The 15,045-nt window shown below is 37.7% G+C and overlaps 2 protein-coding genes across 2 annotated transcripts in view; both read left to right on the forward strand.

Moving 5' to 3' along the window:
- The first annotated feature begins 201 nt into the window (after window positions 1-201).
- Window positions 202-6,746, forward strand: LOC306882357 (uncharacterized protein). The gene is made up of 2 exons (XM_079436911.1): window positions 202-1,087; window positions 6,492-6,746. Exons 1-2 carry the CDS (start codon window positions 641-643, stop codon window positions 6,615-6,617), a joined length of 573 nt encoding a protein of 190 aa, XP_079293037.1. The 5' UTR covers window positions 202-640; the 3' UTR covers window positions 6,618-6,746.
- Window positions 6,747-10,453: 3,707 nt separating this feature from the next.
- Window positions 10,454-15,045, forward strand: part of LOC306882584 (uncharacterized protein) — a gene marked incomplete at its 5' end in the record, with an annotated part of 64,156 nt that continues 59,564 nt past the window's right edge. The window contains 2 exons of the mRNA XM_079437302.1: window positions 10,454-10,507; window positions 10,740-10,892. Coding sequence (XP_079293428.1) covers window positions 10,454-10,507; window positions 10,740-10,892 — 207 coding nt within the window. The remainder of the gene's footprint in view (window positions 10,508-10,739; window positions 10,893-15,045) is intronic.

Below are 15,045 nucleotides of genomic sequence, written 5' to 3' on the forward strand. Positions count from 1 at the left end.
AAGACCATCTTCAATTTTGGAATGTTTCGCTTGAAGGGAAGATTCCGAAACATGCCGATCTGCTACTTTTAAATATTTACACTACGTTTAAAAAGTAAGCGCTTCTGTTTTGCGTTGTTGCGCTGCCTCACCCTGACCGAAAGGGTCACCCAGGGGTCTCCGCCATCCCGCTCTTATCGCCAGGCTCCTCTGTTCTCAGTCAGAGAGGAAGTTTTGACAGCCAGGCTTTACAACCTCCTCTCCCCTGCCTGCGCTTTGCACATGCTCTGACAGAAACTCCGGTCCGGTGACTTCATCCCTCGTTCACGAAAGCTTCCCCTCCTCCTCTCTCTCTCTCTCTCTCTCTCTCCGGCAGCATGCCAGCCGTTTTCCTCTTGCTGCGCTCTCTGGTTGTTAGTCTCTTCAGTAGCAGATTAGCTGCCTCTGCCGCGCAGCTCCTTCGCAGAAGCCTCACGGCGGCTGCTGGCCACCTCGGCACCGTGCTGCGCCACGTCTGGGAGCGCATCAGTTCCCAGGAGTCCAAGGAGGCCATCCTGGGCTGCGTCTTGTGCATTCTCAACATGCACAAGAAGGTGGACAACTAAATTCTGGAGAAACGAGTATAGCTTGGACTTTTTATTTTTTTTATTTAGAACGAACCATGTCGGAGAGCATCGTCAGGAAAATCCAGCCGTTCACCATCGGGACCAAACTCTCGGCGCCAGCCGTGCCAAAGTGCTCGGACTTTCCCGATGGTTTTCTTCCGAACCGGACGTTCTCGGATAACTGCAAACTGAGGCACCTGAACGAACAGGTGTCTCTTTATCTCGGACCCGCGGCGAAGCATCGGCGCGAAGAGATGTCCGACGACCACCTGAACCGAAACACAGCCTCCCCACCGAACGCTGCGTCCAGATCCATTCGTAAGATCACCATCTCCAGCCAAACAGAGGCTGCGAAAGACAGACTGACTCCAGGGATGGAGCTGAAGAAAATAAGAGCAAACTCGGAGAATATTAATAACAATAACAACATCACATCCTCCAACATGCAGCTGCCTAAAATAGTGGGCGTCAGCTGTGAGAATAAACCCAGCTCACAGTTCAAGGTAAAACACACTTATATTCATTTATATATTTGAAATCTAATCAGAATGGAAGTAAATGAAAATATTTGTTGTTTTATGTGAAGCCATCATTGCTTTTTAATGCAGGCATACAACGAGTATTAAGGTTGTCATTTAGGTTATTAACTAAAATGCCTTGAACTTTTTTTTTTTTTAATCTATAAAATCTATTTTTAATATTATGTAACGTGTAACTAAAAAAAACTGTTGCTATCCTGAAAAACTCAGGTTGTTGTCATTGTTATTAATGATGAAATGAGTATTCATTTTATTCATGAAGTGCATAAAATGCTTCATAAGTGCCTTTTATAGATAATAATGAAAGAAGAAATGTATGAATGAAAGTTTTTTTTATATATATTTTTACTTTGCTTATTAGATTTCATTTAATATTAAGACAAAAAATGCACAAACAAAAATCTTGAATATAGATATTTAAATTGAGGTGTGATTATAAAATAATACATCTATACCATTTATAAATGTATCACACATGCCACTGAAGATTGAAACGTGACATATATATATATATTAAGCCTGTAAAATGTCATATAAGTGCAGTAAACTTTGAAACATTGCTGTATCGAGTTAAACATGCTCACATAAACTACTCAGGACAATAACATTGTGTTACTGGAATAAAATGGCATGCCCCTGGAATCTTGTTTTTGGAGAATCCACATGTTGCTGTTGTTTATTAAAAACTTCCGTAATCAAAACATAACGAAATGCCATGGAAACGGTGATACACAAATATAACTATTGTAGCCGATCTCATCCAGGCTGATGATGTCACCGCTCTCTCAGCTTTAATATCAGTTCATGCGTGTCCACATGAACTGATAGGCACGTCTTATTATGAGCTGGAGAAGGCAGGAGATGAGTGCGGTCGTGTGCTCAGGATCTGTGTGGTTCAGATGATGTGTTTATTATGTAACGCTGCTCTTCCTGGAATCACTGCTCAAGTTCAAATGATGTCAGAGCTTCGGCTGAAAGGCTCCATTCTGTTCAAATCCTCCTCCAGGATCCAGCGTGTGTTCACTCAGGTTTTGTTTCATGTCAATGGGTCAGCAGGCGAAATGCTTCTGTGTATTTATCCTATACAATAGAGATATAGGGGGTCCTAAAGTCTAATACCACTAGTCACAATGCTTCTCATCTTTATTTCATTACAGATCATACGATCAGCATCAGTTTCAGTGAAAAGTTTTGAAATGAACATGACTTTCATGATTTCTTAGTATTTGACTTGTTTTTAATATATTAAATCTGCAGTCCATAACTTTTTTGGGTTAAAAATGATCCGAAATTAATATTTGAGCAAGTACATAACCAGCCAGTGTTCACGACTATCGCCTTACTTTAGCCCGATTCACAACGGTTAGCTTATAATAATGTTTTCTAATTTGAGTGCTACAGTAGGTTTTCGCAGGAAGTTCGAGCACTGCACCTTGTCATTACATCAGTCTGTAAACATAAAGAAGTTTTCCCGGCTACAAGGCTATCGCACCTGGGATTACACAAGATTTGTATTTTAAAGAAAACCAGTTTGAAGGGAGCATAGTTTCCTTTTTTGGGTAAAAATAATTTCTTAATATGAAATTTGAATGGTAATTAGATTAGATTGTACAGAAATTGAAATCTACAGCTAATACACACTATCAGAATCAGAATCAGAATCAGAATGAGCTTTATTGGCCAAGTATGTTTACACATACAAGGAATTTGTTGTAGTGACAGAAGCTCCACAGTGCAACAGAAGGACAGTAACAGGACAGGACACAGGTAATGAAACAAAATAACAGGAAATAGCCAATAACCAATGTACAAAGCAGCAAAAATAAAAAATACACAATATATAATATATAATATAGGCGACTATGTATGTACAGGTGAAGTATGTGCAAATTAGAAATGAGAAAATAAAATAAAATAAGTGAGTGTGGTGAATGGATAATGTATTAGTTGTGTGTTCTACGTTTATTTATTGAGTGTTCATGAGATGTATTGACTGAGGGAAGAAACTGTTCCTGTGTCTGGTCGTTCTGGTGCACAGAGCTCTGTAGCGTCGACCAGATGGTAACAGTTCAAAGAGGTTGTGTGCTGGATGTGAGGGGTCCAGAGTGATTTTACCAGCCCTTTTGCTCACTCTGGATAAGTACAGTTCTTGGAGAGTGGGGAGGGTTGTACCAATGATTCGCTCAGCAGTCCGGACTACCCTCCGTAGTCTTCTGAGGTCAGATTTGGTAGCTGAGCTGAACCAGACAGTTATTGAGGTGCAGAGGATGGATTCAATGATGGCAGAGTAGAACTGTTTCAGTAAGTCCTGTGGCAGGTTGAACTTCCTCAGCTGGCGAAGAAAGTACAGCCTCTGCTGGGCCTTCCTGACAATGGAGTCAATGTGAATATCCCACTTTAGGTCCTGAGAGATGGTGGTGCCCAGGAATCTGAATGACTCCACTGCAGTCACGGTGCTGTTCATGATGGTAAGTGGGGGGAGAGCAGGGGGGTTTCTCCTGAAGTCCACGATCATCTCCACAGTTTTGAGCGTGTTAAGCTCCAGGTTGTTGAGACTGCACCAGACAGCCAGCTCCTTAACCTCCTGTCTGTAAGCAGACTCGTCACCGTCCTGGATGAGGCCGATCAGTGTGGTGTCGTCTGCGAACTTCAGGAGCTTGACAGAGGGGTCTTTAGATGTGCAGTCGTTGGTGTAGAGGGAGAAGAGCAGTGGGGAGAGTACGCAGCCCTGGGGAGCTCCAGTGCTGATGGTTCGGGTGCTGGATGTGAATTTGCCAAGCTTTACTAACTGCTGTCTGTCTGTCAGGAAGCTGTTGATCCACTGGCAGACGGAGGTGGGGACGGAGAGCTGAGTTAGTTTATTTTGAAGGGTTTCCGGGATAATGGTGTTAAAAGCAGAGCTGAAGTCCACAAACAGGATCCTCACATAAGTCCCTGGTCTGTCCAGATGCTGCAGGATGAAGTGCAGTCCCATGTTGACTGCATCATCCACAGACCTGTTTGCTCTGTAGGCAAACTGCAGGGGGTCCAGTAAGGGTCCAGTGATGTCCTTCAGATGAGCCAGAACCAGTCTTTCGAATGATTTCATGGCTACAGACGTTAGTGCCACAGGTCTGTAGTCATTAAGTCCAGTAATTTTGTGTTTCTTTGGGACGGGGATGATGGTGGAGCATTTGAAGCATGAGGGGACTTCACACAGCTCCAGTGATCTATTGAAGATCTGTGTGAAGATGGGGGCCAGCTGCTCAGCACAGATTTTTAGGCAGGCTGGTGACACACCATCTGGACCAGGTGCTTTCCTTCTTTTGTTTTTCCTGAAGACCTGGCACACATCGTCTTCGCTGATTTGAATTGTAGGTGTGGGGGAGAGAGGGATTGCTGGAGGTGTGAATGGTTGTGTGGAGGGGTGTTCTGGGCGGGTGTTGGGTGATCGTTCAAAACGACAAAAGAACTCGTTTAAGTCGTCTGCCAGGTGTTGATTCTCCAGAGTGCTGGGGGGTGGTGTTTTGTAGCTGGTGATGTCCTTTAATCCTAGCCACACTGAAGCCGGATCGCTGGAAGAGAATTTGTTCCTGAGCTTGTCAGAATAATTCCTCTTTGCCACTCTGATCTCCTTTTCCAGTGTGTATTTGGCCTGTTTGTACAAGACTTTATCCCCCTTTCTGTGAGCATCTTCTTTGGCCTGACGGAGCTGTCTGAGTTTGGCAGTGAACCATGGTGTGTCATTGTTGTAGAATAGATGAGTCCTGGTAGGAATGCACATGTCCTCACAGAAACTGATATATGATGTTACAGTCTCTGTGAGCTCGTCCAGGTCATTTGCTGCAGCTTCAAAAACAGACCAATCAGTCAGGTCGAAACAGGCTTGTAAATCCCGCTCTGTTTCGTTAGTCCATCTTTTAACAGATCTTAATACAGGCTTCGCAGACTTAAGTTTCTGCCTGTAGGATGGAATAAGATGAACCAAACAGTGATCAGAGAGTCCTAAAGCTGCTCGTGGAACCGAGTGATATGCGTCCTTTATTGTTGTGTAACAGTGATCCAATATATTACTGTCTCTGGTGGGACATGTAACATGCTGTCTGTATTTTGGCAGTTCACGGGAGAGATTTGCTTTATTAAAGTCCCCGAGAATGATTAAAACAGAGTCCGGGTGTTGTTGTTCACTCTCTGTGATCAGATCAGCGAGTTTCTGTAGAGCTGTGCTCACGTGCGCTTGCGGTGGAATGTAGACACTCACGAGAATGAACGAGCAGAACTCCCGCGGCGAATAGAACGGCTTGCAGTTAATGAAGAGCGTTTCTAGATCTGAGCAGCACATCTTCTTTAAAACAGTTACATCTGTACACCACCTCTCATTGATGTAAAAGCATGTCCCGCCGCCGCGCGATTTCCCCGTTGATTCTGTGTCCCGATCTGCTCTGATCAGCTGATAATTAGGCAGATGGATCGCGCTGTCCGGTATGTCGCCATTCAACCAGGTTTCCGTGAAACATAGAGCAGCAGAGTTAGAAAAGTCCTTGTTTGTCCGGGAGAGCAGAAGGAGTTCGTCCGTTTTGTTGGGTAGAGAGCGGAGATTCGCCAGATGGATGCTAGGCAACGCCGTTCTAAATCCGCGCTGACGAAGTTTCACGAGCGCGCCGGCTCTCTTTCCCCGTCTGCGCCTCCTGAAGCGTTTGACTAGAGCTACAGCTCCGCCAACTACAATGTCCAGCAAAACGTCCGAAAAATCAAAAACCGGTAGAAGATTTTGTGGTGTGTTCTGCCGAATGTTCAGTAGATCATCCCTGGTAAAGCTGATCTTATTTGAAAAACAAAAAACAGGAAAAACAAACAAAAACAATACAAACACCGAGGAGCAACGCACAATAGCTGCCATCAGCGGCGCCATTTTACATCAGCGGCTGTAACTATACTATACTATATGCATAGTCACGCAATGCTGATGTTGTTAACATTAATAATTTGAGAAAGTATAACAATGATAATTTGCACGGTTAAATGTGATATGAGCTAACCGATCGTTGGATTTAATCACTATTGGTAGCGAGATTTATTCTAATGCTTTTTTGCCATGCACGGAAGATAATTCTGCACAGAGCTGCAATTCTAAGTTTTCAAACAGAGATGGCAACAAAGAGGCAAAACTTACGGACTGCAGCTTTAATGTGATAAAATGTGTATTAATTTAATAAAATTAATATATTAATAAATTAACAAAAATATTCGGAATGAATGTTTTTATTTTATGTTATTGTGATAGAAGTACAGATAATCCGTTTTGGCCTTGAAAAGCAAAACCACAATATTGTCTGTCTCAGGTAATGAATATAAATCATGACAGCTCAGCGTTTATGTCTTTGTTTAGGTGTTGCTGTGTAAAGATGGGGAAAAGCAGTGCAGTGGTGACAAAGACAAATTCACTTCTTTTCCACAGGTAACTTTGATTTACCAGATTAACCTTAATGACAATATTCTGGAAAAAAGAAGATAGTTTTCATAATTCAGATTCAGATTTTAGATGCTCTTTGATTTTACATTTATGTGTTTAGCGGACACTTTTATCAGGAGCAACTGAAAAACAAACAAGCTGGTTTTTTATTCATATTTTCATCATACAGATAAAAAAAAAAAAAAAAAACTTAATTAAAGCATGAACCAATCTAACCAGCTCGGAGATTAATCACATCAAACATTTGAAAATTTGGGACATCAAAAATAAATTTGGGAAATTGAAATTCGTACACAAATTGTTGTGGTGGTGGTGTTAATGATGTAATTATTATACAACTATTTCATTTTATTATAAAAACAGTATAATAATAAGCTTTTGGAAAAAACTCTAATATATTCAAAAATGTTATACATTTCATGTTTAATTCTGAATGCACAAATCACACCAGTGTATTGTTTGTTTGTTTGTTTTAGTATCATTTAGATTCTATTATAGTTTTTAAAGATTTTGAATTAGTTTTATTTTGTATTTTCCATATTCATTTAAATTAAAATGTTATACTTTTTTTTTTTTTTGTACATCAAAGAAATGTTGCTTTGGCAATGAGCTTAGTTTTTTATAATTATTGCTGCTGACATTTATTTTAAGTAACTATTTAAAAATAGTTTTCGTTAACTAATAATCCTGATTTGCAGTGCATCATGGGACTGCTCGGCTTTTTTGCTGTGTTTCAATGGTAACAGCAGCTTCTCTCATTTGTGAATTATGCATTCTATTATGCATTATTAAACATTCTATGCTATTGTTTCTCCAAGGACAAAATATGAATAAGTGTTTCACTTCCAGAACTTGACTGCGCTCTATGCAGACTTGTACATAGTAAGCCAGTGGTATTGTAACTATATCATCTCTCTGTTGGTTTATCGGTTTGCAGATCTTGTACTACTTGTTCCCTGACCGCTCGAACACACGACTGACCCCAGACCCGTGTGCAGCGGAATTTAATTTTGACTGTGAATTCCCTCTTGAGTGGTTTATGTTCAGCCATAGCCAGATGTATATAAGATAATGGGCTCTTGGAATTTAGGAAGTGATGTCAGTGGCGCAGCAGGCCAAGCCTAAACGACTTATTATTTTAAGTGTTCAGTTGGGTTTTGCAGAGGAAAAAGCAGCAGTGAAACTTTTACAGCCGTTTTGGGGTAATGTGAGTCGAGGCCCTTAAAAAGCGGACCGCCCTTTGATGAGACGGCGGCTGCGGTCGGGGCCACCTGCGCACAGCGCTGTTGTTTGCGAGGCACGATGCCTGCGAAATAAATGTTTACTCACAACATTAAGGGAAATCAGCACTCAAAACAAACCGGTCGCAGCCTGAGTGCCTTCGGGCCAAGGCTTGAGTCATCTGCGATCGGGCGCCGCGCGAGGGTGACCAGGCCGAGCGGATCGGTCAATCATGTGGAAAACATGAGCTCATACAGGATGGGATGACACTCGGAATCACTGGACATGGACGGGACATGCCAATCCACCCTGAGTGATGGAGATTTACACACTGCAAAATCATTTTCTTTATCACTGCTTTAGTCTTGATTTCCAGTAAAAGTATCTTAAATGCCCATAAAAATGACTTGCTTATGATGTTCAGTTTCTTGTATGTTTAATAAAGTGTATTTTTCTTAAAACATTGACAAATTGGGTTGTCTTGTAAACATGGGGTATATAAACCATTTTTTGGTTTGTTTAAAACAAGAAAAATCAATATGGAAAAACACATTCAATGTCAAACATTTAGCTTTGATTTGTGGCTATCAAAAACACAGAATAAATGGTTTGAATTAACAACTTTATAACTTGAATAACTTTATTGTATTTTATTTTTGATTTATAATTTATACTTACAAAAATTATATATAGAAAAAAATACTATAATATGTAAATATACCTTTTATTTTTTAAATATTTATATTTATAAGTATTATTGAATACTTAATTAAATAACAAAAACAATATAATACACATATGCTATGTTATTTTGTAACATTGAGATAATATTGTTTGTAATTTTCGTATTTTCCATTTTTAATGTTATTTTTGTATTTTCGAATTTTGTGTTTATATGTTGATAGGTATTATTAATTTTTATTTCCACTGTAGTAGTTTAGTTATTTTAGTACATCAAGATACTAAATGAAAATGAGAAATATTTTTTATATTTTAGTTTAGTTAACGTTTATTTTATTTCAAGTAATATTTTTAGGATTTTATTCTATTTTAATTTGTGGATTTGGTTAACTATAATAACCATTATATATATTTAATAAGTATTATGCTATACTAAGAATAAACAAATGGATGCATTACCATCTCAAGTAAATGTATCTTTCTTAAAGGATGTTTAATAATGGAAAACAAGATACAGGTGAAGATTACTTTTTTGCAGTGTAATGTTTTTGCAGCACAAACATGTGATCTCATCTTTAATTTATGATTGTGATGATGTGTTGATGTAATGGGCCGCCCTTTCCCACCATCACCACAGATGTTTCCTGACTTTACTGAGTTTGTCAAATTATTTGAGTGCTTTAAATGCGTCCTCACCACCATAATCGTCACCGGTTGTGCTGACTGTGGTTTTTGGTTATATAAGACTGTCTGACACGAGTTAGCAATGGCTTTCTGTAGTGTAAACAGTGTTGTTATCTGTTAAAATGGACCATTTTACACACCGCCGCTAGCATCGCTGTTACCGTACCTATTCCGGCTGCACACACAAACATGTCAGTCCACAACGTTGGTCTAGCATGAATTATGCACTTTTGCAAAAACTCCCTTCATAATCACTAAACTGCGAAATGAAACTCTCTTACTTGCATCTTTTCTACTCTTTGTTGTTTGAGATGAGAGAATTTGCGTGCAACAAAACTCTGGTGTTTATGATGATGACTCATCTAAATGCTTCTGATTGGTGTGTTTTATCGCTGACTAATCTAATCGCATAAACGCATTGGCCACTGCGTTCATAAACGCAACAGAACACATGAGATTGGTTATAATGCTCAGGGTTGCAAAAAAGTGCGCAAACAGAAACCTGATGCAATCTAATGTCACGAATTGACACTTAATTCGTTTTCACCTTTCATTTTAATCGTGACAGCAGGAATAGAGTATAGTTTAATTGTGCAGCAGCCTTTTTTGCCCCATTACCTTGAATTTGTGGGGCATTTTTGATCATTGTGATGCCAGCATTAATTTCTGAGCCCACTTGTAGACCGATGATATTCTGATTTGAACAGATTGTAGACACTTAAGAAGAAGAAGTGAAGTGACATTCAGCCAAGTATGGTGACCCATACTCGGAATTCGTGCTCTGCATTTAACCCATCCAACGTGCACACACACAGCAGTGAACACACACACACCGTGAACACACACCCGGAGCAGTGGGCAGCCATTTATGCTGCGGCTCCCGGGGAGCAGTTGGGGGTTCGGTGCCTTGCTCAAGGGCACCTCAGTCGTGGTATTGAGGGTGAAGAGAGCGCTGGACATTCACTCCCCCCACCTACAATTCCTGCCGGCCGGAGACTCGAACCCGCAACCTACTCTTTAGGGAGCAGTTGGGGGTTCGGTGCCTTGCTCAAGGACACCTCAGTCGTGGTATTGAGGGTGGAGAGAGCGCTGGACATTCACTCCCCCCACCTACAATCCCTGCTGGCCCGAGACTCGAACCCGCAACCTTCGGATTACAAGTCCGACTCTCTAACCATTAGGCCACGACTTCCCACTTTAAACAAGTAGTACTTTAGTTTACCAATGTGTTTTCTCATTCCTTTCTTATTCAGTGTGTTGTTGTGGTTGATTCGTCACATATTTAAGCATGCATGGTGCCGATGAGCTGCTCTTCCTCACTCGTAGTCATCGATGACATAATCACTGTGGGAATTTACTTTGTGGTTCCGTGTTGCAGTGATCTGAAATGACCTTGTTCCTTGCCCGGACTTGTTTCGTGGCTCTTCCATTCTGTAAGCGTTTTACTCTCAATATAAACTCACAATGACATCACACAAGCTTTTCATTCCACCAGCACAGTGTTCAGATGTTTTAGCTTGTATATATTACCAGTTTTCTCCATGAATAAGTGATAATTTCATATTTCTTTCCACATAGACCCAGATGCTCAAAACCCAAGCAAGAAAGGATGTGGTGGACAGTCTGTCCTGCGAGCATAAAGACGTGTGCTTGGTTTCCAAAGCCTCATCGGTGCAAAATGAGCACAGTTTTACCCATCAAAACGCCATCTTCAATAAGGAGATCACTCAGGTATGATCGCTGCACTCTGTCAGTGAAAATCAAGAGAGATTGCTTTAAAGAATAGTTCACTAAACTGAATAAAAAATTCAATTCAGCGGCACCATTTTATGTTATTCATTTGGATTTTCTGTATTTGGCAGATGATTTTATTGCAAGTCATGCAAGGCATTTGCTTAAAACAAGAAAAAAAACAATATGCCAACAACATGCTCAGTGTCACAAATGTAACTTTTTGGATTTGGGACGTGAATAAATATATAAATGTATTTAAATTTATTTAAACCAATATTTAAATGTTTTTATTTATATATATATATATATATATATATATATATATATATATATATATATATATATATATATATATAATTGTATGTATTGTTAATTTGCTATATATATATATATATATATATATATATATATATATATATATATATATATATATATATATATATATATATACATACATACATACATACATTTATTGCATTCCTGCAAATTATGCCAATATGAATTAACATATTAAATACAATTTAAATGGAATTTTTATATGATATCATAGCATTTGTATAATATAAAAATATGTATTTTATATATTATAAATAAAATACAATTTATACCATATATATATTATTAATTTTTGTAGCATTTTACGGAAAAGAAAATTGTAGGGAAAATTATATTAAATATTGTGTTTCTGGATAAAGAAAATACATATTTTTTATAAGTCCATAAAGATATTTTTGTTTTACATTGTAATAGTTTATTTTAACAATAACACATACTCCAATAAATATTTTAAATCAGCTTGAATTGGTAATTAAGTAGTGCAAATTATACTAACGTGATATTAAATATAATTAAAAATTATTTTAAAAGTATATCAAAATGTTTTATATAATATTTTATATTTAATATAAAAAAATATACTATAATATATGATAAAAATAGCATATTACTTTTTGTAACATTTTACAGAAATTAATATTGAAGTCAAAATGGCATGAAAATTCATTTTTGCATAAATAATTAGACTTTTTAAAGCCCATTAAAAGTTTTTTTTTACTATACAAAATACTGAAATAATTATTTTAAATAAACATAAATTAGTAATTAAGTAGTGTAAATTATTATAACAATTTAAATATAATTTTTAATAATATAAATACATTATATATTTATTCATAAATCATCACTGGAGGGAAAATTATGAAAATGCAGAAAAAAAGCTTGCTTCATTTTCTTTATGCTAAATTTCTTATTTAATTCTTCTTGATTTTGAGGGAAATCAATCCTGGAAATCAATGCATTCATTCATCATTCATTTTACTTCAACTTCACAGCTGAAAGTCTTTGTTTTAATATTTGGAAACGACATTGCCTTTGTGGATAGGTGGACCTGTGTTTGGTCACTTTTTATTTATTTTTTTCGAGCTAAACTGAATCAGTGCATCACTAATGTGGAAAATTACACTTGCAGTTTACAGACATAAAAAGCAGTGTAGATAAAGGTGGAAACAGAGCGTCCTGACCCTTCTGACCCCGTTCAAGCCCCTCTGTTTCTTTTCTTTCGCTCTTTTTGTCTGAAGTTGGAGAGCGGGCAGCACAGGGGAGTGGGAGGGAAGGGAACAGCCACGAGAGGAGCAATTATTTTGGGATGAGATCATTGTTTGGCCCTGTCTCTTCACGCCTCTGGCCTTCTGAGACTAAACCGAGCCGCTCGAGCGCTCGCGTTATCTCATCGCCATGCTCGCTCTGACATACAAGGACATTTTTCGGGGATATTTGCTTCAGGACGCAGCTGCTGCTCTCAGCAGCCCGTATGACCCATGAGATTTACTGAGCTGAAGTGAAGTGGGCAGCGCAGTGTTTTAGATGACAGACGAGCCTCAGGAACAGTAATACGTCGTTAATAGTTTAGTTTAGTCACTTTATTGTCCACAAGTGGAAATTTGTCTTTGGCTTCACCACACAAATGCATTTAACATCTTCACACAATTCACAATAACACAATCCCCCCCATCTCACACTTAGATCGTAGTATTTAAAATCCTAACAGCAGTTGGCACAAATGACATTTAATACACATTTTTCCTTACTTGAGGTTGCCTAAAACGTCTTTTGTGATGGTAAAAGCTGAAATTGTGTATTCAAGGGATGAGAACAATCTTCAATAATGACCTATGCTTTTTTGTTTGACTCTTGTTTGATAGATTTCATTCAATTGTCTTTGTGGTTGTCCTACGATTGCACTAGCAATTTTAACTACTCGACCCAGTTTTTGCTTTTCTTTAACTGGCAATAGTCCATACCACATGGTCATGTTAAAACATACAACTCTCAACAATATTTTAATAAACCATCTCTAAAATATGTTGACTCACTCCAAAATGTTGTAACCTCCGAATAAGGTGTAATCTCTGCATTGCTTTTTTAAAAACATACTCCACATTGCCAGAAAATGCCAATTTATTATCAATAAACATTCCTAAATATTTAAAACTTCCGTCTCTATTTGATGTCCATCAAGTATCAGAGATTCTATCCCTTCAATAAAATCTGATTTTTTCCTACTAATGACCAATTCCTTGGTTTTATTCACATTTATCTCCAGTTTACTCAGTTTACACCAATTTTGAAGCAAATGTATGTAACTGTAATACCACGTATCTCCCTCTGTTCCAGCTTTACTCAACCGGCCAAGAAGTGTCATATCGTCCACGTATTTAATTAAGTTAAAATATGAATCATGGATCTTAAATTCATTTGTATACAACGAGAAAAGTAAGGGTGATAAAATAGATCCTTGTGGAACTCCTGTATTTACAATGATTGACACCATATCATTAACAACTAATTTTTGAGGACGATTTAAAAGAAAATCTTTAGTCCACCAAATAAGATCACCATACATTCACTCCTAAGTTAATTAATCTTTGCAAAAGAATATCAATCTGAATCGAATTAAAAGCTGAGCTAAAATCTATAAATAAAATCCTAACATAATTTGTAGTCGTCTGGATGTGTTCAGCTACCAAATCACATAATGTTATAACCGCATCATCGGTGCCCCTCTTTCCCCTATAAGCAAACTGAAGGGGGTTGTAGAAAATGATGTATTCGGTTGACTGATAGCACTGATGAATCTGTGTTAGTGTAGCGTTATAGAGTCAAGGATGTGGAAATTGGTTTCAGAAAGGTGAATTAAATTCAACACATCCTCCAGCGCTCTTTAGGATTGCCTCATTAAGAACACTTTTGGGATTCACAGAAAAATGGGTTAATTGTATAATTTTGATAATTCAAAGTAAATTTTTTTTTTAAGAAAATGTGAGCGTTTGCATGTTCAAAAGATTATTATTAAGTTTTTTTACTAATACATTTCAGCAAGGCTGCATTAACTTGATCAAAAGTGACAGCAAAGACATTTATAATGTTGCAAAAGATTTCTATTTCAAATAAATTGTTCTTTTGAACTTTCTATACATCAAAATATCATGAAAAAATTATAATCAGAAATGTTTCTTGAGCCGCAAATGCACATGATTCCTGAAGGAGCATGAAAATTCAGCCGTGCACCACAGGAATAAATTACATTTTTAAATATATTCACATAGAAACCAGTTTTTTTAAATGGTTATAATATTTCACATTTTTACTGATTTTACAGCATTTTTTTATCAAATAAATGCAGACTTGGTGAGCAGAAGAAACTTCTTTCAAAAACATTTTTAAAAAATCTTACTGACCCCAAACCTTTGAATGCTGGTGTAAGTCTGTGTTTCTGATTCATTCAATTCAATTTAAGTTTATTTGTATAGTGCTTTTCACGATATAAATCGTTGCAAAGCAGCTTTACAGAAAAAGTTTCTACATTATATTTCGGAGTAGGTTATTAGTGGTGACTATGACAGAAGTGTACAGTAAAAATCATGCAGTTAGTTACAAATTGCATGTAATCAAACAGACGGTGAACACTATTAACTGCAACGATTAAATGTTGCTATCAAAATTTGGTAGATATGTATGTTGTTCCAGGTAATTGGTAATCAAACAGTACATGTCTCATTAACAAGACAAGTCAAGTCAGTATTATTTGTATAGTGCTTTTAACAATGCAAATTGTGTCAAAGCAGCTTTACATCGGCTTGATATAGAGCTG

This window comes from Barbus barbus, assembly GCF_936440315.1.
Source record: "Barbus barbus genome assembly, chromosome: 16".
NCBI lineage: Eukaryota > Metazoa > Chordata > Actinopteri > Cypriniformes > Cyprinidae > Barbus > Barbus barbus.